This window comes from Oppia nitens, unplaced genomic scaffold (assembly GCF_028296485.1).
Source record: "Oppia nitens isolate AA-2021 unplaced genomic scaffold, nextdenovo-longstitch-racon4-pilon3 scaffold5_pilon_pilon_pilon, whole genome shotgun sequence".
Taxonomy (NCBI): Eukaryota; Metazoa; Arthropoda; class Arachnida; order Sarcoptiformes; family Oppiidae; genus Oppia; species Oppia nitens.
Window position 1 is genome coordinate 5,669,355 of NW_026533243.1, and position 17,203 is coordinate 5,686,557.

A 17,203-nucleotide genomic window follows, 5' to 3' on the forward strand; every position below is an offset into this window, starting at 1 on the left:
TGAATATTATAAGACAAATAATAAATTAATATAAAAATAAAACAATTTAAATATTACAGCAAAACAATTTCAAATAAGTTAAAGTCAAATAAGTTTATAAAAATATATATATATTATTTAAATTTTATTATATTTGATTTTTAATGTTGATGATATTTAATTTGACATAATTATATAATGAAATTAAATGTTAAATATATACAATTAAGGTATACTAAGAGTTAATATTCTACAATATTATAATTTATTACTTATAATTAAATTACGTAATATAAGTAATCAATGTAGACTACCTGTACACTTTTGATCTTAAATTTATTAATAGTAATACTTTTATCTATAGTGTAAGACTTTTCTGTGATACAATAGTATAATAGTAGTACTTTTAATCAGTATTTTTTATTTTTTTCATATTATTAATGATTAAGTGCACAAATAGTAAGTTTATGATAGAGTAAATAAAATGCTAAAACTAATTAGTTATTAAAGATGTTTTTGACGTAATAATGTTTTTTTTGCTATAAAATTGTCTGTCGAATGGATTCATTTATTAAGTTTAAAATTTTGTTGCAATTATTTTTAATTTCATAAAACAAATAACAAATAATTTGTTAAAAATGACTAAAAAGTTGACCATTTTGTTTGAGACATTGGACGGCGTCGGACATGTAAACGCCTGCATTGGTTTGGCTCAAGTGCTTCAAAAGCGCGGACACAGAATAGTGTTTGTCATCGAAAAGACATATAAAGGAAAGTTAACTGAATTTGGATTTGAAGAAGAAATTATTGATGACAATGAAGTAGATGTAACTCAGACACAGCCAACTAAAAGACCCGGAGAAGATGCGGCACAAAAAATGCTTAAATCAGGAATATTTTCGGGGAAGTCATCGGTAGAAAAGCTTAAGATGTTTCAGAAGAGCCCATTGTTTGGAATGATGATTGAAAAGGCCAGAAAAGATAACTCCAAGTTTGCTGGAGTTGTGGCTAAACTTAATCCCGATGTCATAATCATTGATGACTTTATTGGTCGACCAGCACTCATACATTCTGGTAAACCATGGGTTTCTGTTTTTAGTGGCAGTCCATTGTTTTCTATTGATGACGAAAGAACACCACCACTTGGCTCAGGTATCTAATTGTTTATATTTTATATAACTTATATAAGTTAATATAAATATGAAATAAATAAATAAATTATCCTAAAATAGGTTTCCCTACTTATGGCGATAAAAGCGGTTGGAAAGAGTTCAGAGAAATTAGAAAAGAATCGTTTGGAGGAAGTGTTGTAACAAAATATAATGAATGGCTTCAAGAATTAGGTCTTCCAATTCATAACTCCGATAATTTTTTGCCGATATCACCATTTCTTAACATCTATGGCTATCCCGAAGAACTCGATTATTTAGACGTCAGACCACTTCCCGACAACTTTTATCGAATCGATGCGTTTAGAAGAAAAGACCCGAAAGAATTCAAAATTCCCGACAAATTGGAAAATAGAGACAAAACTAAAAGCAAATTAATATATTTATCGATGGGTTCAATGGGTTCAGTGGACGTCAATCTAATGAAAAGATTTGTTGAAATACTTTCAAAATCCCAACACAAATATATTGTATCGAAAGGACTTATGGCAGATAAATACGATTTGGCAGATAATATGTGGGGCGAGGCATCAGTTCCGCAGACAAATGTGTTGCCATTAGTAGATCTGGTTATAACTCACGGCGGGAACAACTCTGTAACCGAAACCTTCAGTTACGGAAAACCTATGATTGTTATGCCTTTAATGGGCGATCAATACGATAACGCACAGAGGATTCATGAAAAAGGGTTTGGTATTAGATTAGAACCCTATATGTGCTCTGAATTGGATTTATTGGATTCAATTGAAAAACTCTTAAATGACAAACAATTAGACGAAAGACTATCGATTGCATCCAAACGTATGCTTAACTCCGATAGCATTAGTAARGCCTGTGAACGCATTGAAAGTCTCGTCAAATAAATTATTACTTAACATTTAATAACTTACAAACAGTTAATATGTATAAAAATTTTATAATTTATTATTAAAATTGTTATTAATATATTTTTAATTTATCAATTGTAATACTGGAAAAAGAGTAATAATTTTATAATAAACTTTTTATTATTTATTTCAAGATTCAACATTATTTAGTAATTGTAACATAAGTTTACTACAATATTACAATAATTAATACATACTATACTGTAATATTAAAATATACTAGGGACATTCAAAAAGTTGAAAAATTATTTTATTAAATATTACTGAATAAATTAGAGATTATTAAATACAAAAAATATGATTTTTTCTGTCAATTTATTTAAGCAATTTCTAAATTACATTACTTGTATTCATAATCATAATCTGGAATTATATTAAATATTTGTAACATATAATTWATTTACTGATAAATATTGATAGTTTATTATAAACTATAAAACATAATTTTGCAAAATATGAAATATGCTTATCAATTGTATTCTGTAAATATGATATTATACAGTGTATAATACAGTTAACAAAATATGATTCAATAAATGGATTTCTACTGCAACTACAGTAGTTATATCCATGTAATAAAATGTGTATCAATAGTTAACACGTGCAACAATACCCTCTCTCTCTCTCTCTCTCTCTCTCTCTCTCTCTCTCTCTCTCTCTCTCTCTCTCTCTCTATATAATATACAGTGTATTATAAAAAGTATATGTAATGGATATTTGAAAATTAGAGGTTATTTTTAATATGAATGAGTCAAATGCTATTCAAAGAGATTATTCAATATTCAAATAGCAATCAATATTCATATTTCAGTTAAAATTAAGAGTTTATAATATATTTTATATGATTTATAAGTTTAAAGATTATTGAAGTTTAATAATTCAATATTCAGTTATAATTAGTACTCAATATTCAGAGAATCAACTATTCATATAATATAAGTTTAATATCGAGTAATTCAATGAAAAAGTTATGATAATTAGTATTATTTAAAATATTTTATATATTGAATCAGATTTCTAATATTTATTGTAAATTTCCTAATCTAATGATTAATGCAATTATGAATTTATGTCTATATAAGCACTTGATTATTAAAATGTAAATTCAGTCCTAGAGTTAGTCCTAAGAGAGAAGTCATAAAAGATAGTCTAAGAGAGTGAGGACTCAGAGAAGGCGGCCTAAGGAGGTCCGACCTAAAAGAAGAGAGAGAGAGAGAGAGAGAGAGAGAGAGAGAGAGAGAGAGAGAGAGAGAGAGGGACTCAGAGCCCAAATAGATAACATCAATATCTTTATATATATTATCATTTTGTATACTATTTAATTTAATTTATTATAAATAAAGTGGTTTATTGTTAACGAAATGTGATGTGATTTAGATATTGATTGTGAATAGAGTTAAGATATAGAACGCCTATCAAGTGATAGTGTGATTACGAGTAGTGCTACAGAAGAGATCGGAATCGTGAGGACGCGTGACATATATTGGAAGAGAGTATTCGACTGCGATATTGCGAGACCAGACATACTGTCTGAATTAGATCTAAGAGTACCTGAGCTTTGAGCTATAGTTCCTTGTCTATGGTCGGCGTAAAAATACCGTCCATTACAAGTGGTGGAGGCGCCGGGTAGATGTTAAAAGGCGCCTAAAAGAAAATCAACTGTCCATTACATATATTTTATTTATTTTTTATTTAATAAATTAAAATTATTAATAATCGCGCGACACATCAAAAGTAATTGTTTGCGTCACAGAAAATGGCACAAACATTGAATAAATTATATAGTAGTATAGATAAGCATTAGTTTTAAAGATGTTTTATTTTTTAAGCATTATTTAACTATAAATAAACTAAAATTGAGTAAATATTTTTTAAAAAAAGATTTACATTTGCTATTGTTTATAGAAATTAATAAAATTTATAATAAGCTAACTTTTTCAATAATAAATACGTTATTCGATAATATGAGATTAATTTATTGACATTTACAAAAAATAATTATTATCATTTGAAACTTTGTAATAGTATTGCATTATAATAAAAATAAAATGACGTTTATTTGTCCCTTGTATTAAAAAAGTAGATAACAATAAATTATCTATAATTAGTTATATTGCAACTATATTTATGTCAGGGTTGGAAAAATACAAAGTTTTGATTTTATATAATACAATGTATTTCATGTAAAGTGCAAAAAGAATGAGAATTAGTTAATTGTGTTTAAAATTAATATATATTTATTTAATAAATTAAATTTAAATAATATTTCAAATTAAATTAGTAATATATTGTATATACGGTATATAATGACAAAATAACCAATAATTAGTTATTAATTTTTGTCCAATTGTCTGCAATTGTCTGCAATTGTCTGCAATACACTTTTCTAATCTGGAATTCATATATCCCCGATTAAACACACATATGCTTTGTGTGTATTAAATACTCGATTAGAAAAGTTTGTGACACTAGGCTTTTGACACTAAGTGGTGCTAAATTTTGTTTGTATACAAAATTGATCATGTATTATACATTATATTACTGTATTATACATTATATTACTGTATTATACAAACATTTTGTCTCTGCCAACACTGATTAATATATACAGTACAGTACTTTGTACTCAAATTTTTTGTTAACTTAATTAATGATAAGAGATATTTCTGACGTAAATTTATTTTGTATTATAAAAGTTGTGTAAACTTTAAATATTGTTATTATATTTTTATTTCATTTGAATGTTTAAATTGAAACACATTTTTCAAAAATTATTTATAAAATGTCGAAAAAGTTAAATATCTTAGTGTCTGTAATGGATGGCGTCGGACACGTGAACGCCTGCATTGGTTTGTCTCAAGCGCTTCAAAAACGCGGACATAAAATAACTTTTGTCATCGAAAAGGCATATAAAGGAAAGTTAGCTGAGTTTGGATTTGAAGAAGAAATTATTGATCGCAATGAAGAATCATCTGATGAAACAAAGCCGAAAACAGACAAAAGACCCGGAGAAGAGGCGGCCACACGTTTAGCACAATCCGGACTATTCTCCACAATGTCTTCTCTGGAAAAACTGAAAAAGATGTCAAAAATGCCAATCTTTGAAAATGGTGTTCAAAGAGCTAAAAAAGACAATTCAAAGTTTACTGAAATAGTAGTCAAACTTAATCCCGATGTCATTATAATTGATGACTTTGTTGGTCGTCCAGCACTTATATATTCTGGTAAACCATGGATTTCAATATTTAGTGGAAATCCATTGTTTGCCATTGAAGATGACAAAACACCACCATTTAGTTCCGGTAAATATTTTTAGATAAAATTTTAATTATAGTTTATAAAAATTCAAATTAACAGGTTATCCATCAAACGGTGATAAAAGTGGTTGGAATGAGTTTAAAGAATTGAGAGCTCAAGTATTTGCAGGACAGGCACTCAAACTATATAATGATTGGCTTCAAGAGTTAGGTTTTGATGTCTCTCAATCAAAAATGGTTGTTCCCATCTCACCCTATCTCAACATATATGGTTATCCTGAAGAACTCGATTATACAGATATCAGACCACTTCCCAACAACTTTTGTCCAATCGATGCGTTTATGAGGAATGATCCGAAAGAATTCAAAATTCCCGATAAATTTGAAAATAGAGACAAAATTAAAAGTAAATTAATATATTTATCGATGGGTTCAATGGGTTCAGTGGACGTCAATCTAATGAAAAGATTTGTTGAAATACTGTCAAAAACTCAACACAAGTATATCGTATCGAAAGGACTTTTAGCGCATACATACGATTTGGCAGACAATATGTGGGGCGAGGCATCAGTTCCGCAGACAAATGTATTGCCATTAGTAGATCTGGTTATAACTCACGGCGGGAACAACTCTGTAACCGAAACCTTYAGTTACGGCAAACCTATGATTGTTATGCCTATATTTGGTGATCAGTACGATAACGCTCAAAGAGTTCATGAGAAAGGGTATGGCATACGACTCGATACTTATTCATTTTCAGACAAAGAATTATTGGATTCAATTGAAAAACTCTTAAATGACAAACAATTAGACGAAAGACTATCGATTGCATCCAAACGTATGCTTAACTCCGATAGCATTAGTAAGGCCTGTGAACGCATTGAAAGTCTCGTCAAATAACATATTATTTATATATTGAGTTTATAAAAATATTTTATATAATAAGATAATAAATTAATTTTGTGATTTTTATAATTTTTTAGTAATGTAAACTACTATTCGTATAGTAGACAAATTTTAAGTATTTTTTACAAATTACAAAATTATTTTTATAAATWTAATGTCCATAATTTATAAATAGGCAAAAAAAGACAAGTCTAGTCAAGTCTTGTTAATTAATTTGTGTTAATATAATGGTTTTTAATTGTTTTTTCTGTAATAATTAATTACCGGTAAATATTTTATTAAAATTTATATAATTATACAAAAATAATTACAGACGAAATTTTTTATAACAAGTTTATTTTTTAGTTTTTAATTTTATGTTATTTATAAGCTATTGCTAGTATTGTTATGTTTATACAATAGTATTACAGAATATACTATACTTTATATATAATAAGAAACTTAAACTTGTAATATAATTGATACTAATTTACTTTATTATATTATAATAAAAAACATTTTATTAAAATTAATTATTAAATAATTTTATTTGTTTATTTTTATTAAATTATAAATCATAATGTGTAAATTGTAATTCATAAATTAATTTTAAAAATAATAAATAAATTGATTTAATTTAAGTTTAAATATTATAAAATAACAAGTTTGAAACCATTTTTCTATTTGTTTGATTAATTGTTACTTATAATTAACCCGTTATTAACTTTTAAAAATATTACAAAAAATGTTATGTTTCTAATAAAAATTTACTTTAATAAATTAGCGAACAGTATTTTTTTAAAAATACGTTAATGTTATTTAAAAAATCTACAGTATGTGTAATATTATAGTTTAAAACTAAATTAGATTTATTAGTCTATTATTCATAGTTTAGACACAATTAATTATTGAATAATTATGCGCTAAAAAAATTTTGCATCTAATGTGTCTTAAATATTTAATAAAACAGTTGCAATTTTTAAAAATATTTTAATGTATTTTAATATTATCATAAACTAATTTAATAAATAAGTGCATTAAGTTTATTTAAATTAAAATATATAATTTATGTATCAATTATTTATTATTACAAAAATATTAAATAAAAAAATTAATATTTGATTTTAAGTGATAGTTAGTCCTTGATTTTATTTTATATTATTATTGCATATAAGAAATAATATGACTACAATTTGTCACTAATGTACTAAAATAATGATAATACAGTATTAAATAACAGTATATATAATAATTAATAATATTAATAAAAATAATCAATTTTTGTCTCCAATGTTTTTTATCTCAAAAAGAGATTTTAGACACTTTTAGTARTAACTAAATTTTCATTTAGAAAAGTTATTGTTTTACTTTTTTTTACTTTTTATTTTATTATTTAAACGAATTATTGGATTCAATTGAAAAAWTTTTAAATGACAAACAATTAGACTATCGATTGCATTCAAACGTAACTTCGATAGCATTCATAAAATCTATGAACGCATTGAAAATCTCGTAAATAAATATTTTTGTTTTTTATATAAACAGTACTGTATATCGTTTAAAATATATACCAATAATTATATATCATATTAGGTCTYTTTTTCGGTATAAATCGTAACAATAAAAAGAATTCAATAAATTTAATTTTTATTTAATATTTAATACAGTATATTATAATGTTATTGTTTGTTATATATCCAAATTCATCAAAAACACATAAAGAGGTTTGTCTTATTAAATCAAATTAATTTTTAATGAATTATTGATTATTAATATATACTTTCATTTTACAGTAAAATCACTTAAGACTACACAAAAGTATTCACTTAATTGAGACAATAAATTTTACATATATCGATTGAAACAAGTATTCTTTGCGTTGCAAAAATAATGAAATTTTACTTTGTCTTTGTGAGATCTATGTAATGATTAAAATTTTATTTTTTTTGTAATTCAACAGTTACATTATTGAATTTTAACTATGTTATTAAACATTTAAAATAAAGTTATTAATAAAGTCGTTACATAGCTTAAAGTCACATGACATCATTTTCATATATGCTCAAAAATACCTATATCATTGATTAAATAATGCAATAATGGAGGCCAAAAATCTTAGTAAGGCTTCTTATGAAAAACTAAATGTAAGCATTAATTTGACGAATAAAAAATGATGGAAAGAAGTAGAGGTTAATGTAAAAGACAGAAAATAGTCAGAAAAACTACCTAATTTAAATACTAAAATTTTGAAGGATTTAGTGAAGTTATATCCAGACTTTTGATGATAAAAGATGAGAAAGATATTGGGTATTGATTTATGAACTATTATAAGACATTTGGACTCAATTCGCTGAAGATATGTGGCATTAATTTAAGTACTAAATAATTTCACTTCTTAACTATAGGCCACTTAAGTGAAAATAAACCAAAATTTTTTATACAATTGAATTATAATAAATTTATAGGATTTATTAAAACCATTGATGAATCATTATATTCACCATATATTGCTTTGTCAGATTACTATTTATTTGAATAAATAAAAGACTTCTTAGATAGTGAAAAAATTAAAAAACTGGAAGGAGTCAAAAAATCTTTTTCGGTTCAAAATCAGATGAAATGGTTTACCAAAAATAATCAAAATTTGACCAGTGATTAAAGAGATGTTATAGATTTAAATGACAATTTTACAATTTATTAAATTTCATTAACTTTTTCAATAAAATGAATTTAAACACTTTTATTTTACACGCAAAGAATACTTGTTTCGATTAATATATTAATTTAGCTATTTTTAACTACCACTTTAAGCTAGTATATATTTTTTACAATTATTTTATAAAAAAGATTTTTTTAAAATATAGTGCTAATATTTTTACATAATTGTTGTTTTGTTTATTTTTTAGATTTTTATATATTATAGTTTTATTATATATATATTTTATATAAATTTGTAAACTCATGTAAATTTAATATCTAAAGATTTAATACAATACACCGAATACTGTCTTCTAAATAAAAAAAATAATCAATTCATTATTTAAAATATATTAAAGTGTAAATCTTCCTTATTTTTATTAAAATACATTTACAGAAATATCATTAATTTTTATTAAATATTCAACTATTATGCCAATAATAAAAATGTGATTTTGATGTTTAATAAAAAATTATAAAAAATAAATTTAGTCTAAATTATATTGTTTCTTATATTTGCAATATCATGTAATTGTCCTAGATCAATTGTTTCAAAAGAAAGTCAATTTTCAGGTAATAAATTTATTATTTATTAAATATAAGATAATTTTCGTATTTTTTAAATATTAAAAAATTAYAATTATTTGCATATAGTTTAGCTCACAAATAATAATGTTTTGCACTAAAAAATTAATGCAAACCAAAAACCCCTTTTTAAATATAATTTTAAGGCACTATCATAATGAAAAATTTTACAATTAAAATATAATAATTTTTAAAAAATTAGATTAATTTACAAAAATGTTTGCATGTTTGCAATGTAATGCATTAATATTTCAACTAAAAAATTATAAAAAAATATTGATAAATACAAAATACAATTATCGTTAAAATATTTATCACATGATAATAAAAACAAAATATACATTTAATTTTTAACCATTTACCCAGTTCATAAATTACTACGGTAATATACCGTATGTAAGTATTTTTTCAATTGAAATAATTATTAAATTTTATATTAAGTTATATTCAACAAACTTAATCATATTGTTTACTTAAAATAACAATTGAATTTAAATGAATGTATTACTCAAAACACAATTATTATCAATAATTGATACTGTACAATTAATAATAATTACTCTTAAAATATACAAATTTAAGCAAAAAATTACCGTGCTAACATAATTTTGATAAATTAAAAAAAATCTTAAAATTGTATAATTAACTAAAACATAATTATGCAAATAAAACATCAACAAAAAAATGATTTACAGAATAAAAAGATTAATAAATATAGTTTATAGTAGAGTTAAAATCATTTTTTTTTAATTTTTAGTTTATAAAACTGGTTTGAAATGGAAGACTAGAGTCGACAGATTGACAAAATAATAAAATACTAAATTGAAAACTAAATTTATGTAACAAATTAATCTATAATTGATTTTTGCCCCATTGATGAACATTATATAACTCATCCTCGGAACTGGAGGGCACGTCTTTGTATTGCTTGACATCAATATATGGTTTATCATTAGAAGCTTTTTCCTCCAATTCTTCTTCGTCGTCATCGTCATCATCGAAGATGTGTAGACCATCGGTGCCTATCCTTTGGAAACCTTTCTTTTTATATTTTTGTTGCATTAAAATATTGTAGACACACAACGACACGACGAGCACCGTTAGCATAGCTGAACCGCATATAATAACAAACACTGATCGAGGAATGCCAGCAATTCTAGTGTCGCTCATCATATCGATGACAAACAAGTTGTCTCTATCGGTGCTTATGGTCACCATTTTAGTTGACGGCCAATAGCCGTCGGCATCAATATTGAGCACATATTTACCATCAAACAGTGGTATCCTATAATGACCATCGCTGTCAGTAGTATACACTTTGTGGGCTATATTTTCAATATGAATATTCGCGTGACTGATTCCCAGTCCGTTTTCATCGACCACTCGGCCATGAATGCCATCGTTTATATTGCCTAACAATTCAATCAATGGTTTCTTATGATTTCGCCATAAATCACTTAATTGAGATTCTGGAGGACTCGCACAGCAGCCAATATATATGTAAAGTTCATAAATGTTAGACACATTATATCCATAATCAAGTAGTGTCCCATTAGTCGGATGCCAAATAGATCCAGTGGTAAAACCATTTTTAATAAGACGATTTCTATTGTTATGACCGCACCGGGCGATTCCCAAATGCATATCCTTGTGTGCGTTGGCATAAACCATAGCCAAGTGTTCAAATGACTGTTTATCTAACTCGGAAAGTGGTCTCCGATTTTTATCTAAATACAGAAATAAAATAAATTAATCCAAAAATAAATAAATAACAAAATCAAAGCTCTTACCAAAATCTGTTGAACTGAATGGATAAGTAATAACATTACCACCAGTTCTTAAATTTAGTGAAATCAAAAAGTTTTCGCTTTTCGTCCAATTTTTGATAGCTTGCGTTTCGGGCGGCACTAAGACATCTGAATTATATATATTAAAAAAAATAAATTATAAGCTCAATATAAATATAACAAAGATAATAATATTTTTAAATACCCGTATAAAACGATTGATCCAAATCAATGTCCTTAGCATTGGTAAGACCTTTAGTACCGTCACAGCGAYCTATTTGTGCTAATTCTGCGCCGTCCGGGTTGGCCATCGGTAGTATATGAATGTTAGCCCTGTCAATCAATTGAGTTATATACGAATCCTTCTTATAATGGCTTAGAAGATATTCAATTAATTGAATAAGTATTTCAGTGGTGGCCCTCTCATTGCCGTTGAGACCCCCAATAAATCTAATGATTGCTGTTTCATCGCCTCTTATTTTATTTTTAATGCCAATCTTAAAAACCAATAATTTTCGTTTTTCAACGGATTGCCCAATGCTATCAAACAGTATTAAAAACATATTATTAAACTCTATATATCAGTCTAACATTACGGGTAATATTGTAGTTAATATTAATACCTATACACTGATGTGATATCTGGATATTGTTGGGTCAAATTGGCCATAACTGTAGCCATTGCATCATAATTATGATATCTCAATGATAAACCAATTGAATCAAGAATTACATTAACTTTTCTATTTTCTTTGGCAACAACCGTAATGTTTAACGTCTTGTTTTCATAAGCGGGAGCTGAGACTAAATTTATTAAAAAAATAATTAAAACATTTACTAAACATATTAGTAGGTAATTAATGTTAACATACTGTGCAATCTATAAACGCCTGGCTTTAAAACCAAATTAAAACGACCAGTTTTTGGATCAATTTCAATGACCTCATCAAAGCCATCCATATATACCGATAATCCTTTGGGGACACCATTTAAAGAGTCCAATATATAACCCGTTATACCTTTAATTTCAAATAAATTATTTTTTTAAAAACCTCAATATCTTTAAAACACTGTCTCTCATAATTACCAGTAATACTAGTTTCGAGAAAACTCATAATTGATTCTAAATTATATTTCCAAAGCATAGGTATGTTATATGGAAATGGATACGAACAGCAATCAATAGATGCCGATATCATTAAAGTTTTATATTCATTGAAAGCATAGTCTAATATTGATTGGCCTTTTGTGTGAATGTGTGACAACTTTTTATAAGTTTTCGTTTTATATGATGCATCACAAGTGGAACCGTTAGCTAATTCAGGATTATTATCAAAGTAAGCACTATATAGTCTTTTATAACCAACAGATGATAACGATTTGTCATCCAGTTCTTTGGGATTAACCATTAGAGGCAACTGAATCTTTAGATCAAATGACTCAATGCTTAATCCACTGACATATTTATAGATCATAAAGTTTTTCTTGAGTGCTTCGATTGGATCAAACTTATTGTTGTAATCTTCAGAAAATTTGTCTTCTAAATCAAGAACGGAGTCCATCGAGCGATTGCATTGTCCGGCCATTGATTGTGCAAAACCTTTATCATCAACTGAAGGCATTATATGAATATTAAGTGTTTGCAAGAGATGGACTACTCTTGGATCGCGACGTTTAAAGCCTTCGATGAGATGTCTCGCAAATCTTATCAATAATTCTCTACCAACCGGTTGGTCACCGCGTAAACCTCCGATTAAAGCAATATTTGGTTTAATATTAATGGATTCCGTAGTTTTAAAGTCAGAAATAATTATAAATTGAAGTGCTTTTTGTTTCGATGGCGACGTATTTGAAAATATTTTAACAATATCTGAATTATCGTTGGCCAGCGCTTCCAGTGTTTCGTGCAATTGTTTGTTATTCAAATATTTATCGGCCATCAAATTTGGTTCAATGTTGTAATCATACTTTTGTGACCAATCATCGTAACCGGATTCTATCGTAAAATTGATTTGTGTGGCCAAACCATTGGTCACACGAATCTTCTGAGTTTGTGAACCGAAACCCTTCTTGAAAGCATTGATCTGATAAAAACCCGGCAAAAGAAGTCTCCAATAGTCTCCATCAGTAGCTGATTGAACGTCATGTGCTATGCCTTCTACACGAATGGTTGCATTGGGTACTGGTTTTCCATCGGTGTCGACAACAAATCCTTTGACACCTTTATGAACCTCTTCCATGAATGTGACCAACGGTTTCTTGTTTTGATTCCAAAACATTTTAATATCCGATTCGTACGGATATTTACGACAACCCAATTCAAGTGTAATCTCAAAACAATTTGAGTGCAAGTAATTCCAGTCTTGCATTCCTCCGTACAGTGCATACCATTTGGCACCGTTGGTGATGCCATACGTAAAGTTCTCGTTCATAATACCGCAATCTTTTGGACACGACTTTCCCAAATGCATTGTCGCGTGATTCTAGTTATTAATAAACAACAATTAAATTATAAACAATAACCGGTAATTAAATTACTTAAATATTAGTAAATTATTATTAATTTACTTACCAAAGAATAAACTAATGCTAAATGTCTGAAGAGTACGTCATCAGGAGTTTTACTATATATGCCATCTCTTTGTTCAACATTTCCATCGTAGGGATAATTGGCAACCAAAGAGCCGCCATGAAGATTGGCTGATAAAACAAATGGTAACGATTGGATCCATTTCATGACAGCTAATGTCTCCTTTTCTTGAACTCTATTCTCTTTGAATGTCATATATTGATCCGGAAAATTGCGGTTAAGATCAACTCTATGAGCGTTTCCTCTGCCATATTCTGAACTACAGTCGCCCAACAATGACCGCTCGTATCCGTCGGGATTCATGGTTGGCATCAAATGAATTCTTGTCGTATTAACTAAATTAGTGATTTTATCGTCGGATCCATAGTTTTCGAGCAAATATTTGGCAAATAAAAGTACTAATTCGCGACCAATTACTTCATTCCCGTGCATATTAGCCACGTATTTAAATTCGGGTACACCTGGTCTGTGTACTCCAGGTTTGACACTAATCTCAAGAACATACAAATCTCTATCATCAATAGATTTGCCGATTGAGTAAAGTCTAGTCATTTGAGGATATTTAGCGTTCAGTTTTTGAAGATATTCTTTAAGTTCAGTATAATTATGGTGTTTGTAATCAGTTTTTGTTAGGAAATCATTTGTTTCGGTTAAGTTATGACCCGAAACAAAGCCATAATCCMTATGCTGGCCCTCTAAAGTAGGGACACTTGTAGTTGAACTTTGGTCTAATTTTCTATGATTATCGACACTAACTTCGGCTTCACTTTCGGGTGTATTTTCGCTCGGATATCGGATGCCACCGATTGGATTCAGTTTAAAATCTACAACAACGGCATTAGTTCCTGAGCTATCTTTAATGACGACATCTTTTTTGATCATTGGTTCATAACCGGTCGCACTGGCAGTTATAATATAGACACCGGGCATAGCCAGACGCCAATATTCCCCTCTATTAGTTGTGCTAACATTATGGTCAATACCGGCAATATTAATAACGGCTCCTTCAAGTGGTTTATCGGTCAAGGAATCTCTGATAATGCCTTTAACTCCCATTTGAGTCTAGAGATTGAAATATTTTTCAAATTAATTTTATTTAAATTTACGGTAAATTATAAAGAAAAAGATGAACTAATTATATATACCTTTTCAATATAAGTAAGAAGAGATTCTTTGTTATTAAGCCATTCGTTTGGCAGTTCCGACTCGTGAGGGTATTTACAACACGACAACTCAAGAGTAATCTCAAAACAGTTGCTGTGGACATAATTGAAGTCTTGCATTCCTCCTAAGCAAACAATGTTTTATTAGTCAAGTTATGATTAAAATCTAACTAAATTGTAGCCAATTTTTTTCTGGTGACATACCGGACACATCATACCATTCGGCGCCGTTTGTGATGCCATTAGTAAAGCTATCGTCCAAACAAACGCTTCCATTCTTCATAGTCTTGTGTTTCTGTGAATAAGTGATCGCCAAGTGTTCAAACAATGTATTATCAGGAGTCGGACTTTTGTGACCACTGATAGCGTGTGAGCGCGAATCGTCGTACGGATAACTGGCCACTACTGATCCGCCGTGAAGATTGGCAGACAATACAAAAGGATTGGACACAATCCATGTCATTGTGGCCAAAGTTTCCGGTTGTCGTTGGCCGACAGCTTCAGGTTTCATAAACTGATCGGGAAAATCACGATTAAGATCAACATTATTGGCATTTTGTCGACCTGACTGTCGGGTCGCACCGTAACAGTCGCCCTCTTTGGCCGACTCGAAGCCGTCGGGATTTACTGACGGCAAGAGATGCACTTCAGTTGTGTCTAAAATTTTCGTCACTCTCTTATCTGATCCATAGTTTTCGCACAAATATTTTGCCAAAACTAACATCAAGTGTCGACCGAGTGCTTCATTACCGTGAATATTGGCCACGTATTTGAACATCGGCTTCAAAAGTGGCCGAACTTGTGATACATTGTTTGTCACTTTGATTGTCATTAGATCTCTGTGTTGGACACTCTTCCCAATGGATGACAATTGCACTAAATTTGGATACTTTTGGTGCAATTCATTCATATAATCAATCAGTTGATTGTGTTTTAAATAGTGTTTGTCGACATCGTTAGTGACCGTCGATGTCGATGAATAACTGACCAAAAGATTTAAGACATATGTCGTGATAATTAAGGCAAACATTTTGTTATTGAATGACATTTTTTAACGATTTGTAAATCATATATAATATATAAGTCACACAACTTTTTTCATCGAAAATAATTTAGTATTTTTTAAAAATATAATATATATAAAAAATAAAATACAATTTGTTTTAATAAATTAAAAAATTAATTTTTTTAATAATATTTTAGTTGATAACAACAATTTGCATGATTTGCACGATTTTTTAATGAATTGCATAAATTTATATCATATTTGAATGTAAATATCATATCATAACCACAATATATTCATAACTTTATAAATAATTATTTTTAAAACTAATAATTGTTTATAATATTAATTAATACTGTAACCAAAAAAAATTTAGGCATTTAATTCAACAGTAAATAAATGAAACTTGGTAATTTTGTTTAAACACACATAATCAAATAATATAAATCTGACAAATAAATTGATTTAAAAAAATTAATACAATATGAGTGGGTGTGGGTGTGGGTTAGGGTATATATATATATATATATACAAACACAAATGGCTATGACATTGTCGATATGTCATTGATCCAGGTCATCCATATTTTTGTTTAATTGATATGTTGACCAAATTTTTGTGGTTATCTTAGTTTTTATATCGTTATTATTATTATTATTATTATTGTTATTATTATAGCACTCTTAGCCCAACTGGTTGTGTGTCAGTCAGTGATCACAACAACAGCAGTGAACACGACATCGCTTTCAATGTTTTGATTATAATAAGTAATACAACATTACATTACATTTACAGTATGTTTGTGTATGTAATAAAGTTATGAATGCAAACGTCAAAACACAATATACTGTATGAGTGAAACTTATTTAAGTGAAAAAAGTAATTTTTATTTAGCACTAAAATTCATTAATACATTAATATTATCAGTACTGTAGTCAACAATCAGGTATATCCTGTACGGGTGTTTGTGAGCAACATTTGAAACTTTTTTTATTACTTATAAAGCATAAGTCACTTATCAAAAAAAACTTGAAAAGTTTTGTTTTCTGAAATCTATACGAGCCTTTTTAGTGTGTGTGTGTGTGTGTGTGTGTGTGTGTGTGTGTGTGTGTGTGTCTGTCTGTCTGTAGCATTTCATTTTGCGAATTTTGAAATTCTGACTTCAGATTCGGTTAGAGGACTACTAATAATGTATTGA

The 17,203-nt window shown here is 28.0% G+C and overlaps 3 protein-coding genes across 3 annotated transcripts; 2 read left to right on the forward strand and 1 right to left on the reverse strand.

The window, feature by feature from the left end:
• The first annotated feature begins 550 nt into the window (after positions 1-550).
• Positions 551-2,011, forward strand: LOC128961607 (NDP-glycosyltransferase YjiC-like). Its single transcript, XM_054307860.1, has 2 exons — positions 551-1,131; positions 1,212-2,011. Exons 1-2 carry the CDS (start codon positions 618-620, stop codon positions 2,009-2,011), a joined length of 1,314 nt encoding a protein of 437 aa, XP_054163835.1. The 5' UTR covers positions 551-617.
• A 2,782-nt stretch (positions 2,012-4,793) lies between these two features.
• On the forward strand, positions 4,794-6,192 carry LOC128961608 (NDP-glycosyltransferase YjiC-like). The gene is made up of 2 exons (XM_054307861.1): positions 4,794-5,337; positions 5,393-6,192. The coding sequence occupies exons 1-2, from the start codon at positions 4,818-4,820 to the stop codon at positions 6,190-6,192; spliced, it is 1,320 nt and encodes a 439-aa protein (XP_054163836.1). The 5' UTR covers positions 4,794-4,817.
• A 3,521-nt stretch (positions 6,193-9,713) lies between these two features.
• Positions 9,714-16,051, reverse strand: LOC128960869 (carboxypeptidase D-like). Its single transcript, XM_054307022.1, has 9 exons — positions 15,204-16,051; positions 14,982-15,124; positions 13,819-14,898; positions 12,334-13,729; positions 12,119-12,265; positions 11,870-12,050; positions 11,452-11,786; positions 11,250-11,375; positions 9,714-11,186 (listed from the first exon to the last, which is right to left on the reverse strand). Exons 1-9 carry the CDS (start codon positions 16,045-16,047, stop codon positions 10,312-10,314), a joined length of 5,127 nt encoding a protein of 1,708 aa, XP_054162997.1. The 5' UTR covers positions 16,048-16,051; the 3' UTR covers positions 9,714-10,311.
• Between the last annotated feature and the right edge of the window lie 1,152 nt (positions 16,052-17,203).